The sequence below is a fragment of the Diplotaxodon limnothrissa genome, linkage group LG6 (genome assembly GCF_057381915.1).
Source record: "Diplotaxodon limnothrissa isolate DT_005_m linkage group LG6, D_limnothrissa_male_GT1.1, whole genome shotgun sequence".
Classification (NCBI taxonomy): Eukaryota; Metazoa; Chordata; class Actinopteri; order Cichliformes; family Cichlidae; genus Diplotaxodon; species Diplotaxodon limnothrissa.
This window is the reverse complement of record NC_140601.1, coordinates 36,404,140-36,418,426: the sequence shown is the minus strand read 5'-3', so window position 1 is coordinate 36,418,426 and position 14,287 is coordinate 36,404,140. Positions and strand designations below refer to the sequence as shown.

Genomic DNA, 14,287 nt, shown 5'->3' with positions numbered 1-14,287 from the left:
ACACACACACACACACACACACACACACACACACACACACACACACACACACACACACACACACTTAAAGAGAAAATCTGATATTTTATAACATCTGTCTGCAAACTCGGCCATTATTAAAATAGGTGATCAACATTTTAAAAAGTAGCTCGACACACATTTGCTGATTACAACATCATTTGATTAGGACTGGTATTTTATGGTTTACACAATGCCAGTAAAGTTCCTCTGTGCTATCTCACAGCTTTCCTGCCTTCTCTTCACTATCCTTTCTTAATAAAAGCTACAAAGCGTACATAAAAATATATAAAAACAATGATCCTTGGAGGACCATCCTGACAAAGCACATGGTTCAACACAAATTCACAATTACCCATTTTCCACTATTATGATGGCCTACTTGTGCATCCCAAATCATTGCTAACAAAGGCTGGGGGAATTATACAAGGAAGACAAAAAAATAAATAAATAAATAAAAATATCACAGTTGTATCTGTGAATAATCTATGAATATTCCCTCCCACAGCCGCTTGCGTCAGAGGTTCCTACTTTAGAGCCCAGCTATTTTGTGGTGCCAGCTTTTAGGGACTAGGAGCAGTCCTTTTTTTCTAGTAGGAATACAAAGACCTGGTTCTAGATTAATCTCGTTCATTAGGGCTGTTCGATATAACGATATATATCGGATGACGATATAAAAACGTCTATCGTTTAATTTTATCGTTTGTTTCGTGGTGTCGCAAAATAAACTGTTTACGGCAATATTTTTTCATCGTTTTGATGGTCACTGTAGTGGCTATATTAATTTCTTAAAGTTCTCTCTTTCTCTTGTATTTAATATAACCACACTACAGACGAGCAAGCATATGCGTTGTCGTTAGCAACAACGACGATAAAACCATCGCAGCACGTGTCCGCTTATTTATTTTCCACATAAACATTTCACAATAAAGCTCAAGATCCTGTTGAGACTTTTCAAAATAAACTGAATCATGTGAAAGAGTATTCAGAGTGTTTACGGATGAGAAGCAAAAAAGAGCCACCAGGTGCTAAAAAATAAACCTTAGACTCAAACGTTAGAACAGGCTTTTCCCCGCAGCACGCTGTGTAATAAATACTCACAAAGAAAACGGCGGCCGTTACAACTCATGTCTAAAAATGTATAGTTTCATGCATCGGTTAAAACACTCGACTCCAGGTACGCAACGTGCAGCTGGAAACACTTCACGCAAGTCGAGCTGCCCGAGATTCACAGAATTTACAAAAAATTTAGAATTTTTGTGATTTATATCGTTATCGGACGATAGATGTCTTATATCGGGATATGAGATTTTGGTCATATCGCACAGCCCTATCCATCATCAGTGGAAAGGGGACAATAAAAAGATAAAAATAGCTAAATGTCTTTAGCCAATTCTCATCTCTAATCATTTCATATCTGCCTCTGGACTGTCTATTATACAAAAAGGATGCAAATACAAGGCAGTCTACCTTCCTGAAAACCTCCTCCCTTCAGACAGGCTTGCGTGTTTGCTTATGCCGCAGACAAATGGATGATCAACACTCTTATGACTATGTCTGAAGATCTCTGAATATCAAGATCCTATGTGTTTAAAAGTAAAATATGCAGACATGTGAAAATCTGTCAACAATCCTGGAATAGATAAAGTTTTTTTGTTTGGTATGTTTTCCCATGATTTGGTTAAGCGGAAGAAAATGGATGAATGGATGGATAGTTGTGGACTTTTTGTGGATAAATGTTTGAAGCTTGTGGTAAATTTATGCAAGTGGTTACCTGATTTTAAAACATGCAATACTGACATTTTATGCGCTCACAGTACTGTGACAGTCAACAAGGAGAATAGGGGCCAGTATTAATGTTTGATAAGTCTGTGCATTTCTAATTCTGAAAATCTTTTCTTTTAAAAATTTAAAAGTAGATGCATTTCTGCATGTTTTAATAATTTAAAAAAAACATTAGTATTTATATGTGACAAAAAATTCTATCAGGGGAAGAGAGCAACCCATCTTCTTGTTTCACAGTCAGTGAATTTAAAATGATTAATGTTGGTTTTTCTCGATTACTATGTTACATCAGTACATCAGCCAGCCTAAGTGTGAGTGAGCAACATAGACAGTTTGATTATGAAAACAGAGAGGGAAATCCTCTGCCCCAAAGTTCACTAGACACCAGCTGGCCTGGCAGAGACATGTGACAGCTTCAGCACAAAATCTCACAGGAGGCCATGACGGTCAAACACCTGCAGAACGAACAGTGTGCACGCTCAGAACACTACAAAAACAACATCCTCATACATCTTCTTCTGCATCAAACTACTTTAAAAAATAAAATATGAAAGAGTTCAACTTTCTGACTTTGCTGTCTGTTGCTTGTTGATTTTCACCCTGAACAAACTGCCTGAATTAGTTTTACATGCAACATGCAACAGTAGTACACACATTACCAAAAAAAAATTATTTTTTTTCTTTTAACCGTGAGAAAACTTACACTGTTTAACTGGAACTGCTTGTTGATATATGAAGCTTTTAAAATCATGTGGCATCAGGTTGTTGAAGACAGGTATGCTGACGGACCTGTTGTGAGGCTCCAGGGCACACACACCACACACACATACACACACACACACACACAAAGCTATGTTTCCTTGTTGCAGGAAAACTGAATACACAAACAAAAGAGGCCAACGAAGAAAAATGTTGAAGCCAAATGTTGGATTGGCTGTTGCACAGCTGTTGCTGTGTGATGATGGCCAGTTGCAGGAAAAGTCTGCAAATATATTGAGCCAAAAACACTGCAAGATTGATGAATACAATCAAACTTGCTCTGCAGAAAGTAAGAAATAGACAGAGATTTACTTCTCTCGTATTGCCTTCTTATACTGTGAGTAGGAAATGTGAGTGTTTCAGCTAATGGGCTCTATACTGTAAAATTACACGAGACTCAAATTTCCGATGGAAAGAAAGAGAAGGAAACAGGAAATAACTGACAAAAAACACCAGATAGACAAAGATATTGAAAAGAAAAAAGATTTTAATAGCAAGCTTTTGAAGAATGTGTGTATGCGCGAGTGTGCTCATGCTTGTCAGAGCCGGCTGGGCCACCCCACCCTGTTTAAAGTCACTCTGACGTCAAAGCCATGTGTGCAGGCCCTTAATGCAGACAGGATGGAGCAAGTATTTATTTAACTTTGGTTCTCCCCTTCGAGAAAACGGGGCCCTCCATAAACACTGACTTCAGAGAAGTTTTGCTCATTCATAGCCGAGCTACAGCCAGCGCTGAGATCACCAAGCAAGATCTGCAAAAGTCCAACGCATGTGCTGCAGTGACGAGACAAAAAAACCTAAGACGGACTGAGGAAGTCTGACATCAAAAACAAGACATGCAGCTTGAGGATATGCGAGAATGCACATTCCTTTCCTGAAAGAAAAAAAGTTATAGAAAGCGGGGTCATCCCGGTCGTACATCAGTAAGATGTAGCAACATGTCACCAGCTTTTCTGGTTTGAGTTAGACTGGCCACAGTTGCCTCACATCACTCCCCTCTCCATTTCCCCTTGTTTCCTGTCACTCGGTACTGTCACCCATCCAACCAAAGCAAAATGCCACAAAAAAGGCCAGAAAAACTGCTTTGGCAACAGCTGAATAGATGACCCAACATAACACTCAGCTTGTTTAAAGTAACTTTATGTAACCACGTCTTTCTTTTTGATAACAGCCAACAGTCTGTCATTTGTTAAAGGGGACACAAGTGCCATTTGTTCAAATGTGAATAGAGAAATTATATACGTACAAATATATATAAATAAATAAATACAAATTATAGCAGACAAAGTCACTAGCAGTGTTATTTATCTTCCTGAAGTGTATTTTAGTGTATTTTCTGAAGTTTCAAGTCTAACCGGTTAGACACGTATAAAACTGAGACTGCAGAAAAAATAAAAAGAGCACATGTGTACACTAAGTATCTTCATGGAGCTACTGTTTGCAGTTCTGTCTGAGGTGAGTTATGGCTGCTTTAATGAATGTACATTCATTGTCCTCTTTTGAGTCTGCTTTTTCTCCTACTCTGTGATCACTGGTGTGCTTGTAGCTCATGTGCAAGACAAATTCAGTCCGGTGACATCCCTATATCACTGCCTTTACTTCTTTCATCTCTCTTTCATCTCAAGTGAAAGAAGAAGCCAGACTGGAGGTTGCACATTCGACTGTAGCAGTATCGTTTCAGCGCAGCTCCCCCTGCCCAGCCACATCCTAATTCCTGCAGCAGTTACAAATCCACACTTCAGATTTGCCTTTTATTAATACCAGTTCAAATAGAGTTCACTAGTTATTTCACAGAATGTGTAATAGTACAATTAGGCCTTACAAGTGAGACAAAAACAGTTTCTGCCTGGAAACAGGTGAGACAAAACAGAGACGCAAATCAGTCAGACGATTAGTGCATCGAGGATGCATCTAAATCCAAAACAGCTCTGCACTCCATGGACTCCACAAGACGTCTGAGGGCTTTAGGCACCAAGCAGCAGAAAGTTCAGTAAGGTACAAGGTGAAGCCTCCGTGGATCGAACCTGTTTTTCTAACAACTTCTAGAGATCAGTTGAGTCGAGATATGGCGAAACCTTTGTCATGTTTTTCAAAAACATTACATGTTTTCTTTAGTGAATCAGATTATATTATCCCACCATCGCCATGAAGGGTCATAGCAAACTAAAACTGCAATAAAAATGTTAAAAAAACTGCAATAACATTTAGGCAGGAGGTACATCTCGAAGTAATAACCACATAGACCCCAAGTTTGCTGGCCTTGATATGGCCCTTGTGTGGCTGGTGCCACTGACATCAGGAGGAGGGCAACTTTTTATCTCTGTGTGCCACAAATGATCATTTTAATACTCAGAAAAATACACTCTAACAAAAAAGCGTTATTTAAAAATAAGATGAAAAGTCTTATTTGCTCCGATATTGGGAACTAGAAAACAACAGTTCTAAAACACTTAAACGACAAAACACCATCACCGAGTATTTTCTCTGCTGTGATTCCCAGCTTCTTCAGATGTTACCGTGAACATAGAGCAGCGCTGCTGTCATCACAACTCGTTTTTATTTTGAATCACCATATGGCGGAAGACGCCCGGCCATCTGATGAACACATGTCACATGCTGACACTCGGAATAACAGCCACAAGGCCAGAAAATCCAACTCGTCTGTGACAGTCACAGCCTGACCGTGGCAGTAAGCAGCCCGTATTCACACAATATGATTCAGCCAGTTAGGCTACACACTTACGCAGAGTGACTTTTAATGAGTACGTGAAGGTTTACTTCTTTGAACTCTGACATAAAAAGCTGCGTGAAGGTCAAAGATGGGGGTCACCATGTACTTTTGGCACAGAGAGAGGTAATAAGCCAAAAACATTGTTGAGTAAATTAACTACATTGCACATGAGAAACGTTTTTCTAACTTTCAAAACACTGATAATAATGTTTACCAGGATATTCTTACTCAGTACAATCACATCCTGAATATTCGGCGCTTCTTCTGATTTGAAGCCTGTCCAACAGCAGCAGCATAGGTGGAGGTTTGTATTGGACTGCCGCAGCCGTCTCCCAAAAACACGACTTAAATAGTAGGAAATGAAAGAGGGTCACACATAGTTTAGGCCCATTGTAATACGAGCATGCACACGCACATAGGCACAATGGAGCCTGGCCATGATAAATGAATGGTCTGTTGCTTTCCCAGTCACTCTCATACAGTGTGTGATTGGCTGGTGCAGCCCCTGATAAGGAAAATATTAGCTGTGAGTATCTGTGTTGCCTATTGAGAGCAAAGGCCCAGTGTTTGCGTAAGGTAATCCATCTGTATACTTGCACTGAAAGACACACATCAGCTGAGAGAGAGGAAAAGAGAAACATGTGAATATCAGCCAGCTCTGCTCTGCTCTACTCCTCACCTCGCTCACATGTTCTGATTCAGCCTCTTGCTGCCCTCCATATATAAACAGTTCTCTTCTCCCGTTATGCCTTCATTAATTCTTTATAACCAGACTTTCCTCCTCCTCCATATGGCCCTGAGAGAAAGAGTGGCTCGCGTGCAAAACTGCGAGGAACGCTGCAACATCACAGTAAATTCCAGTGACAACAAACGAAGAAGTGCGTGGCAGTGCGTGGGGGGGGGGGGGGGGGGGGGGGGGGGGGGGGGGCAGCGGATCTCACATCAGGTAGGACAAGCAATTTCTCACATGAGCAAAATGACAAGCACGAGCACACACACACACACACAGAGCACAGCACTTTGCACATAAACAAGCTCCCGTGCTCATTCCAGCAGCGTGCTATGGTGTTTTGCAAGACCTTTTCTTCCTCATGTCTCTGTGCTTGAGGTATTCCATTAAACCGAGCCGAGGCGTGCTTGAAAACTGACCCTTGTTTTCACAGTGTCTTAGGGGAGAAGGGGGAGGGAAGGACAGTACGGGAACATGGTCAGACTAAACTTGAGCAAGATACCGACAGACTTCATGTGGGTTTAAGAGAAGAAACTGAAAGGTTAATCATCTGGGAGTTATCTACAGCTGTCTCTTCAACGAAGGGTGGAATGGTTAATTTCATAGCCTGGCAGGGAAAACTGAAACACAGAAAAGAGGCCTTCCCAGAACGGGGCCCTTGAGCACAGGACACATAGAAGAGATTACACCTTGAAAATGAGCTTTAACAGGACAACACATCGAGTCATATTTGAAGGCAGGACTGACGTGAAATTTACCAAGGACAGAATCTAAAACTGCGACTTTATTAATGTTATAAAAAGAAAAATGTATAAAGCATGAAAAATCTTTAAGGGCATTTAATACACTTCCTACAACTTCTAAAAAACCTCTTTAGAGAAACAAAGCATAAGTCACCACAACACTCCGAATCCGCTCTTACACATAACCTACACATTGTTAAAAGCAGACTGACAGCTGGGTTGTCGTAGGAAGAATGCCCATTTAACATTTAATAGATGTTCATAAAGTGCTTCAAAAGTGCCTCTTCATGTTTACTCAGCTTGCCAAGAAGACATGTTAATGAACATCCCAGCAGCCACCCAGCTAAGCATCCCTGCTAAAGGTATGCAGCAGAGCCGAGTACGCAACACAGTGCATCTCGTTCTCCGCACAGCCCATTTGTGGGTGTAATAACTGTAAAATGAGTCCCACATCAAGGGACAGTCACAAAGCAATGTGTTTTATGAGCCTCAGCTGGAGGAAACACCCCAGAGTGATGACAACGAGTGTTAGCCCAGCTACAACCACAAAACTAATAAAGCTACGCTGGCTAACGTCACAGAAAAACCCTCACAAGTGGTCTGAGAGGAGTGACGGGATTCAAGTTTGAATGGTGGTAAGGAGAGGGCAGCGCACGCACAGAGGTTAGTGACACCAACACCAACGCAGCCATATCTGCTTATACCTGTATTGTTCTATTGCAAAAGAAATTTGAGAGAAAAAAAAAAAATCAAAGCTCATGTGAGCGCTGGACAATCCACATTCCTTCCATTTTAGGTCTGTGATTACATTTAATTCCAGAAAGTCCGAGATTGAAATACCACGTAGGTTCAGTCTCTTTAGCGTAACTCTTGGTGATTACATGTCGAGGTCTCCAGTGGAGTTATCTAACCCTTTACCATAGTCTTCTGTAGATAATTCACATTACTACTTAGCGATTATACTGCGTTTGCGTCCCAGGAGATGAATGTAAAGTTGGTGACAGCTGAAACAAATTAAGATTTCTGCTTTAATAGGATACAAGAGCATATTTCCATTTATCAAATGCATAATACTTATATTGCAGGACAGTCAGATCAGTGCATTTCCAGTCTCTCAATATTTAAGAATAGTTGCTGATGTTTTTTATTGTTTTGTAATTTTTTTTTAAAGCTATCTGATTTCTGTGACAGCTTCGCATATCTGCTGTTCTACAGAAACAAACAGAAAACACCCATCAAATGACATGAAAAAAACAAACTAAATATCATTCAGTCAAAGACAAAATGTTCTGATTGAAGAGATAAATTTTTTTTTCCTCTTTGCCCCCATCATGTCATCACCAATCCTCTTCCAGCAACTATATTTATAACACACAGCTGAATACAACAAGTCAATGCAGGCTCTCAAAGAGCACTCTGGGAAACGCAGTTTCAAAGGCAACTAATTTCTAATACCGGCACCAAAGACTCGCCAACAGTAACACACTGTGTTAGCAGTTTCAAGTCAAGCTTCACCAAAAGGCCCGAGAGCTAGCTGAAAAAAAAAAAGTACTACAACACCCATGATCCTCAGCAGTTTAAACTTGTAAAGTGCAGCTTTAATACATATGGTAATACCAGTTAAGGCATTTTGTTTTGTTCTAAGATATAAATTAAGCCTGAGATGTTAAAGTGCTGTCATCTGTCAGCATTACTGGATACATGTCTGGATTTTTCTAGGAACCTTTTCCGTTTTTAACTGTTTACAACACCACTGCTAATATTAAGCTTCAGCATTAGTTTATTTTTCCAGGTGTACAAAGGGAAGACGTGTCTCATAAAGTTTCTGGCTTCCTTCATAATCTCCTAATTAAGACACAGCTGTACTGTTTGCTTAAAAGCAATATACCAGTGTGTGCCTAAACATCTTTCCCATTTCACGTAAACCACTGTTATATTGAAACTGATCACCAAAAGGTCTCTGCAATGCAGCCATTAAAAACACTCTGACATATAAGTGCAATGGGAGGAGAACTTTTTACAGCAGAAGAGTAAACATAATTTTTCCTCAGCACTCTTCACGCCACCATCTGCTCCTCTGTGATAGGGTGCTCTGCCAACTCAGGTGCCTGCAAAGTATTGTAAACAGTGGAGTCTGCAAGACAAACTATGATAACAGTTTTTTGGGTTTTTTTTTTAATGATCTCAAGTGCCCGTGTTTAAATGTCATGTATTAAATATTTTCTGTGAACATGAACCACCAAAACCACACATCAAATATGTAGTGGTCAGGTTTGTTTATTTACAGTTAAATATTGAACATGGTTGCTTAACACAATGATTAATACACTTCATCGCGGGATGCTTAATGAAACTGCTGCGTTAGGAGGAACTCTTGATTTTTCGGTTGAAGTCGTTTTCTTCTTGGTCTTCCCCCAAACGTCTTCAAACTTCGGGACTTTCTGTTTAACTTCTCGTCACAGTTTAAGACCGCCTCCCCATCAATTAAATACTGTTATTGTTACGCTTTTCCTTTTACATTTTATAACAAATGCATGTGTGAAATTCGCATAGGCAGGGGTGTGGAGCATCAGGAGCAGTGTCATCTCAAACCACTTCCTTTGACGCATGTCATTTCCACTGTGCCAGACTGAACACACCCTATTATAACACTTCTCACTGTGGCCACCCAGTTTCACATGCACAGGTGTATAAAGAATGACTGTATAAAGTGACACTCAACAGTTTTCTGGACACCAACAAATGTGTAGCGGTGATTCAGAGAAGACGAAAACTGTCAACAGAACCCGAGTTGGTTTGCACAGCTTAAGACTAATAATCTGTAATTTTCTCTCTCCACAGTGAGGTCAGAGAGCTACAGAGCAAGTGATTTAATGTCTTGCTGAAGGACACATCAGCAGGGTCACGCAAACGCTGTTATGTACAGTATGGCATGAAGGTAACCAAAGAGAGACTCTTGGATAGAAGGCCACTGAAATGTGATGCATAGAAGCTGCTTTCTGTCTGGATTTGTGTGCTTTTAAAGGTGCTGTTCGCTCTGCAACTAGTTACTCTGCCATTGTGAAAGACTTTGCCAGCTGAGAACACCCACCTATGGAAAGATGATTTAACATCCAACTAGTCTCCAGTGAACCTTCCAGACATAAACTGAGGGGCTGTTGGCCGTTTTAGGCTTAATGATAATTAAGACAATGAATGGTGAATAGCATAGCAGGGAGAAATATAAAAACGCAACTCTAACTATAAGGAGGATGCTTGTGGTGCTGGTGATTTCACTTTCCACCCTTTCCAACCAAATAAAAACAGTGTAAAGGTGTAATAAGCTAGAGCTTTGTATTTTCGCTCAATAAACTGATGTGATCAACTGCCTGTTAAATGACTATCCGGTTAATCAATAAATCTTTCCGTTTCCAGTGCTTTAATTATGTATAACATTGTGAAATTGTTGACAGATGTGCTCTTCCCACTATCTTTGTGCTCCGAGGGCCTCCGAGGGGGGTGATAAGAGAAGGTGAACTCCGGCAGGTATTGAGCCTGTAGATCCGACTCTTGTGCAGTAATATCGGGACATTCGTGGGAAGCCTTTGCCGAGCACCATTTAAAGGCAGCGAAAGGAGAGCCTGGTGCTTTGTCTCGTACGGAGCAACTGCTGCTATGAAATGGATTCACAGCTGCCGTGAACAATCCATTTCACGGCAGTGTTGGCGTTCAGTCTCCAACTGAAACGCATTCTGAATATAATGTAAACCATAAGCAGGGAAGGCCTCTGCACACCGAGGCGCGACCCCCACTCCAGCCTTTCGGGCTTGTGAGTGAATTTGCTTTCGAGAAAAATGCATCAGCTTGCATAATATCATCTGAAATCACAAAGCCTCCTGCTCGATTTTGTTTGGAAGGGGAAGAAAGAGAGAAAAAACACGAGTGGAAATCGTTGAGCAGTAATTACACTTCTTCTCTCCCCCCGCCCCTCCTCAGGCTGCTGATACAGTGTTGCACACCCACCCAGCGCCCACTCACTGGCTACAAAAGTGGCCTCGCTGCTCTGCCATCTCATGGAAAACAGATGGATACTCGCCTCTTTTCCACCTCCAGGTGAGCTGCCTCTGTGGGATCCCCGGCCCACTGAGCAGTGTGCACGATCGAGGCTGTGGAGCCTGGGCCGCCGGGGCTACCTTCTAGTCTCCAGAAGCCCCTCACTATCACATAACCCCCTTCCCGTCTAATCAACAGCCAATGCAGCCGCATACTTCTGCGTCAAAACACCACACGCTGACTTTACCTGCCTAATTAGGCTTTAAACACACCGAAACCTACAATGACAGGTAAGAAGGCACCGGCGCAAAGAGCCCCGCTGCGCAGCCGAATTTCGCTCCACAGTCAATAACGTGGATATCATTAAATGTCTGTTATGTCATCGTAAATATCCACCAAACCACTGCCGCCTGTGTGAAAAAATTCGCTCGACAGCCTTCATTTAACGCAGCCATCTAAGCACGATGCTGCAAACACTCCCTGCCTTGTTCATCTCCAGCCTTCGGGGCCTTACGTTAAGGTGCCCCGGTGAATCTGCGTGCAGTTCTTGTGCGAGCAGCAGATTTCGGCAGAACATGTTTGGGTTCTGCCCGGAGACAAAGCACTGCGCAGGGATGCGAGACAGAGAAGGCATAAATCCCGAGAAGGACAGGCGGAAAGCTACGGCCAAGTCGCCGAAGAGGGGGAGAAAAGACGATTCATTCTTGAAGCCATTAAGCTGAACTTACCTTCCCGTGCCTTCAGGAGAACCGTGTTGGCCACGATATTTTCAATCTCCATTGTCAGAATGTGAATCCCGAGCAGTCGCGATACATTTCACTCAGAGGAAAAAAGACGGTTTTTCTGATCAAACGTGCCGACGACGGTGAGGCTGCTGCACGCGCGCAAGGCGGACTCTGCGCTGGCGCATAGTAGGAGTTTTAATAGTGGTCGTCGTTCCTCTCCATTGCAAGATGTGTTATCAAACCCTACCTACACAGCTATACGGTTACGACGGGGCTTGTTAGCATTCACAGCCTCCCTCCCGTCCCTCTCCGCCTGCTTTCCTTCCTGTTTCAGCTCCCTCCTCCTCCTTTTCTTCCTCCTCCTCCTCCTCGCCCCTTCTCTGCACAACGAACCAGCAAGAGCAGGAGGGATCAATTTACAAGCGGCACAACTACACACAGATCCACACACAAGTGCATTCATGTATACATGCATGCATGTCCAAGACTTAACCTCCTGAAACTGCCTATGGTTATGTCATTTATTTGGGATTAAAACGTGTTTATGTGTGAGGTTTTTTCCAAGTTTCTCCCGGGAAGAAAAACATAACGTGATACATTGAGAGCTTACTGGAAAGATCTAGGAAAGGAGACCCCCCCCATCCCCATTTTTTTAAATGAATCCAAAAAGCCTTTCTAAACATGAATGACTGTGTTAATTGGTAAAGTTTCCCTCGCCAGAATTTCCTGCTCAGCTGTTGCATGAGCCGCTTGCTCAGGAAACACGGATGTCACAGAGGCCTAAAGTTGTGTGAACAATGGTGTCGGGGTTTAAGCTGCTGCAAGTCGAAGCCTGACGTACAGCGATAACAAGTTGGTTTTCCGCCTATCATGTCCCAGAAACCAACTGGGACTGTAATCTGACTCATTGATCTAGTAAACCCTTAGGGGGTGGGGGTATGCAAAAAGCACTCCGCCTCCTGAGATAATGTCGAAGAGGTAACACTTTATCAACTTTTGTTTAAAAATGTTTGGAGTTTTGTGACTGGTTTTGCTTCTGTGCATGAGAATGAGCAACTACTACAACAACACAAAGAAATCTCTTTCGGTTTATGTTTTGCTACGAGGGTCATGCAAGAGCGCCCAGGGGTAGGCTGTGGAGAATCAAAGAGCTCAAAGGTCACTGATTCTCACAGGCTTTTGTTAGGCTTTTGTTCAAGATACAGAATCGATCAAACGTGTTCTGCCTGGACTGGATACGCGGTGTGAAAGCAGTAAGACCGAAAGTAAATGTCAGAATAAATGTATTTGTTAATAAGGATGTGTGTTGTGTTGCATAAACAATAACTGCCAGCTTCCTCGTCCAGACCAACACAAATCATACTTGACAAACAGTGGCTCGGGTGGTGCGCATAGATTCAATGCCTCCACCTTGTGGTGATAACACAGAAATACAAAACATGCATTACGTCATACAGAGTTGCATCGTTACAGTTTAAGTAGTATTTTGAGAAAAATAAGCTTTTATTTAGACAGATAAACGTATCATGTGTGAGTCTGACATGCAGCTTTTGCATATTTACTTATTTATTGTATGTAAAGTATTTAAAATAAGTAATTTGGCTAATTTTAAGTCATTTAAATTAACATAATCACCATGTTGTAACAGAAACCTGGTTACTCGGATTGTTAATCAACCATAGACAAAGAGTTTTAATTCATTTGAAAACCTGAGGTTTAGCCTTGGTCACACTAGCTGGAAAACTCAAAAATCAGTTTTATTTGTTGTTATCTATTGCCCACCGGGGCCTTACTCAGACTTTTGAATCTGGTTTAGTGCTCAGCTCAGATAAAATAATCATTGTGTGTGATTTTAACATCCATGTAACTACTAAAGCTCATCAGGTCATATAATCTATTATTAGACTCAACTGGCTTTATTCACAATGTAAAAGAACCCACCCACCACTTTAATCACGCTCTAGATCTTGTTTGAAAATGTTACAAAATCGTGTGACAATCTCACAGATTAATTGTGTGCTGCTTGTTTTAACAGATTGTGATGTTTTCTTGAGGTTAACGATTCAAACAGATAATGGGTGGGATGAGATAAACTTTCCAGGTAACTGTCCAGGTAATGAGAGGTAAGGATGTCTTCCAGGGTAGGTAGCTGTTGGATTGTGATGTTTTGTGAGCTTTTATGACTCTCTGCAGAGCGTTTCTGTGTGCCTCAGTACCTCCTCTTTGTATGCACAATCATTGTTTTTCAGAATTCTGAGAAAAAGTCTGAACTTTTGTCTTTACTTGCCTTGGAAAAGAAAACTTATTTACCACAGATCATAACTGTGATTGCAAACGTTGCCAGAAAAGACTAGTTACAAAAAAACAAAACAAAACAAAAAGGTTGTGAAAGCAGCCTTCAATTCTAGGTAATTCCGTTCAATTTAACAGCCATACTCATTTAAATATATTTAAATAAAGTTAGTATGTAATTTATAAATATTTATAAATATTACAACCATTAAGCACTGTGATCACTGCTGTATCAAAAGAAAATGCCATCTATAATTATCAATATTAAGTCAACATTAATTAACCAAACACAAAAATGTTCTAGTAAACAAATTTGTTAATTCATGGCAGAATCTTCTTGCTCTGAGGTGAGACTACTAACCACTGCAACACCATGTCTCCCTATTACAGATCTATGTAAACGCCCCCTCTAGCAAGGCACCTTTTCACCTCTGTAGACCTCTGTTCTTAATGTGCACTACATACTCCCACT

The 14,287-nt window shown here is 41.4% G+C and overlaps 1 protein-coding gene across 2 annotated transcripts in view; it reads right to left on the bottom strand.

The window, feature by feature from the left end:
* grk4 (G protein-coupled receptor kinase 4) overlaps nt 1-11,829 on the bottom strand; it is a 52,978-nt gene extending 41,149 nt beyond the window's left edge. For both annotated transcript variants that reach the window (XM_085355151.1, XM_085355152.1), the window contains exon 1: nt 11,527-11,829. In XM_085355151.1, coding sequence (XP_085211277.1) covers nt 11,527-11,578 — 52 coding nt within the window. In that variant the 5' untranslated portion in view covers nt 11,579-11,829. The remainder of the gene's footprint in view (nt 1-11,526) is intronic.
* Nucleotides 11,830-14,287: the final 2,458 nt, after the last annotated feature.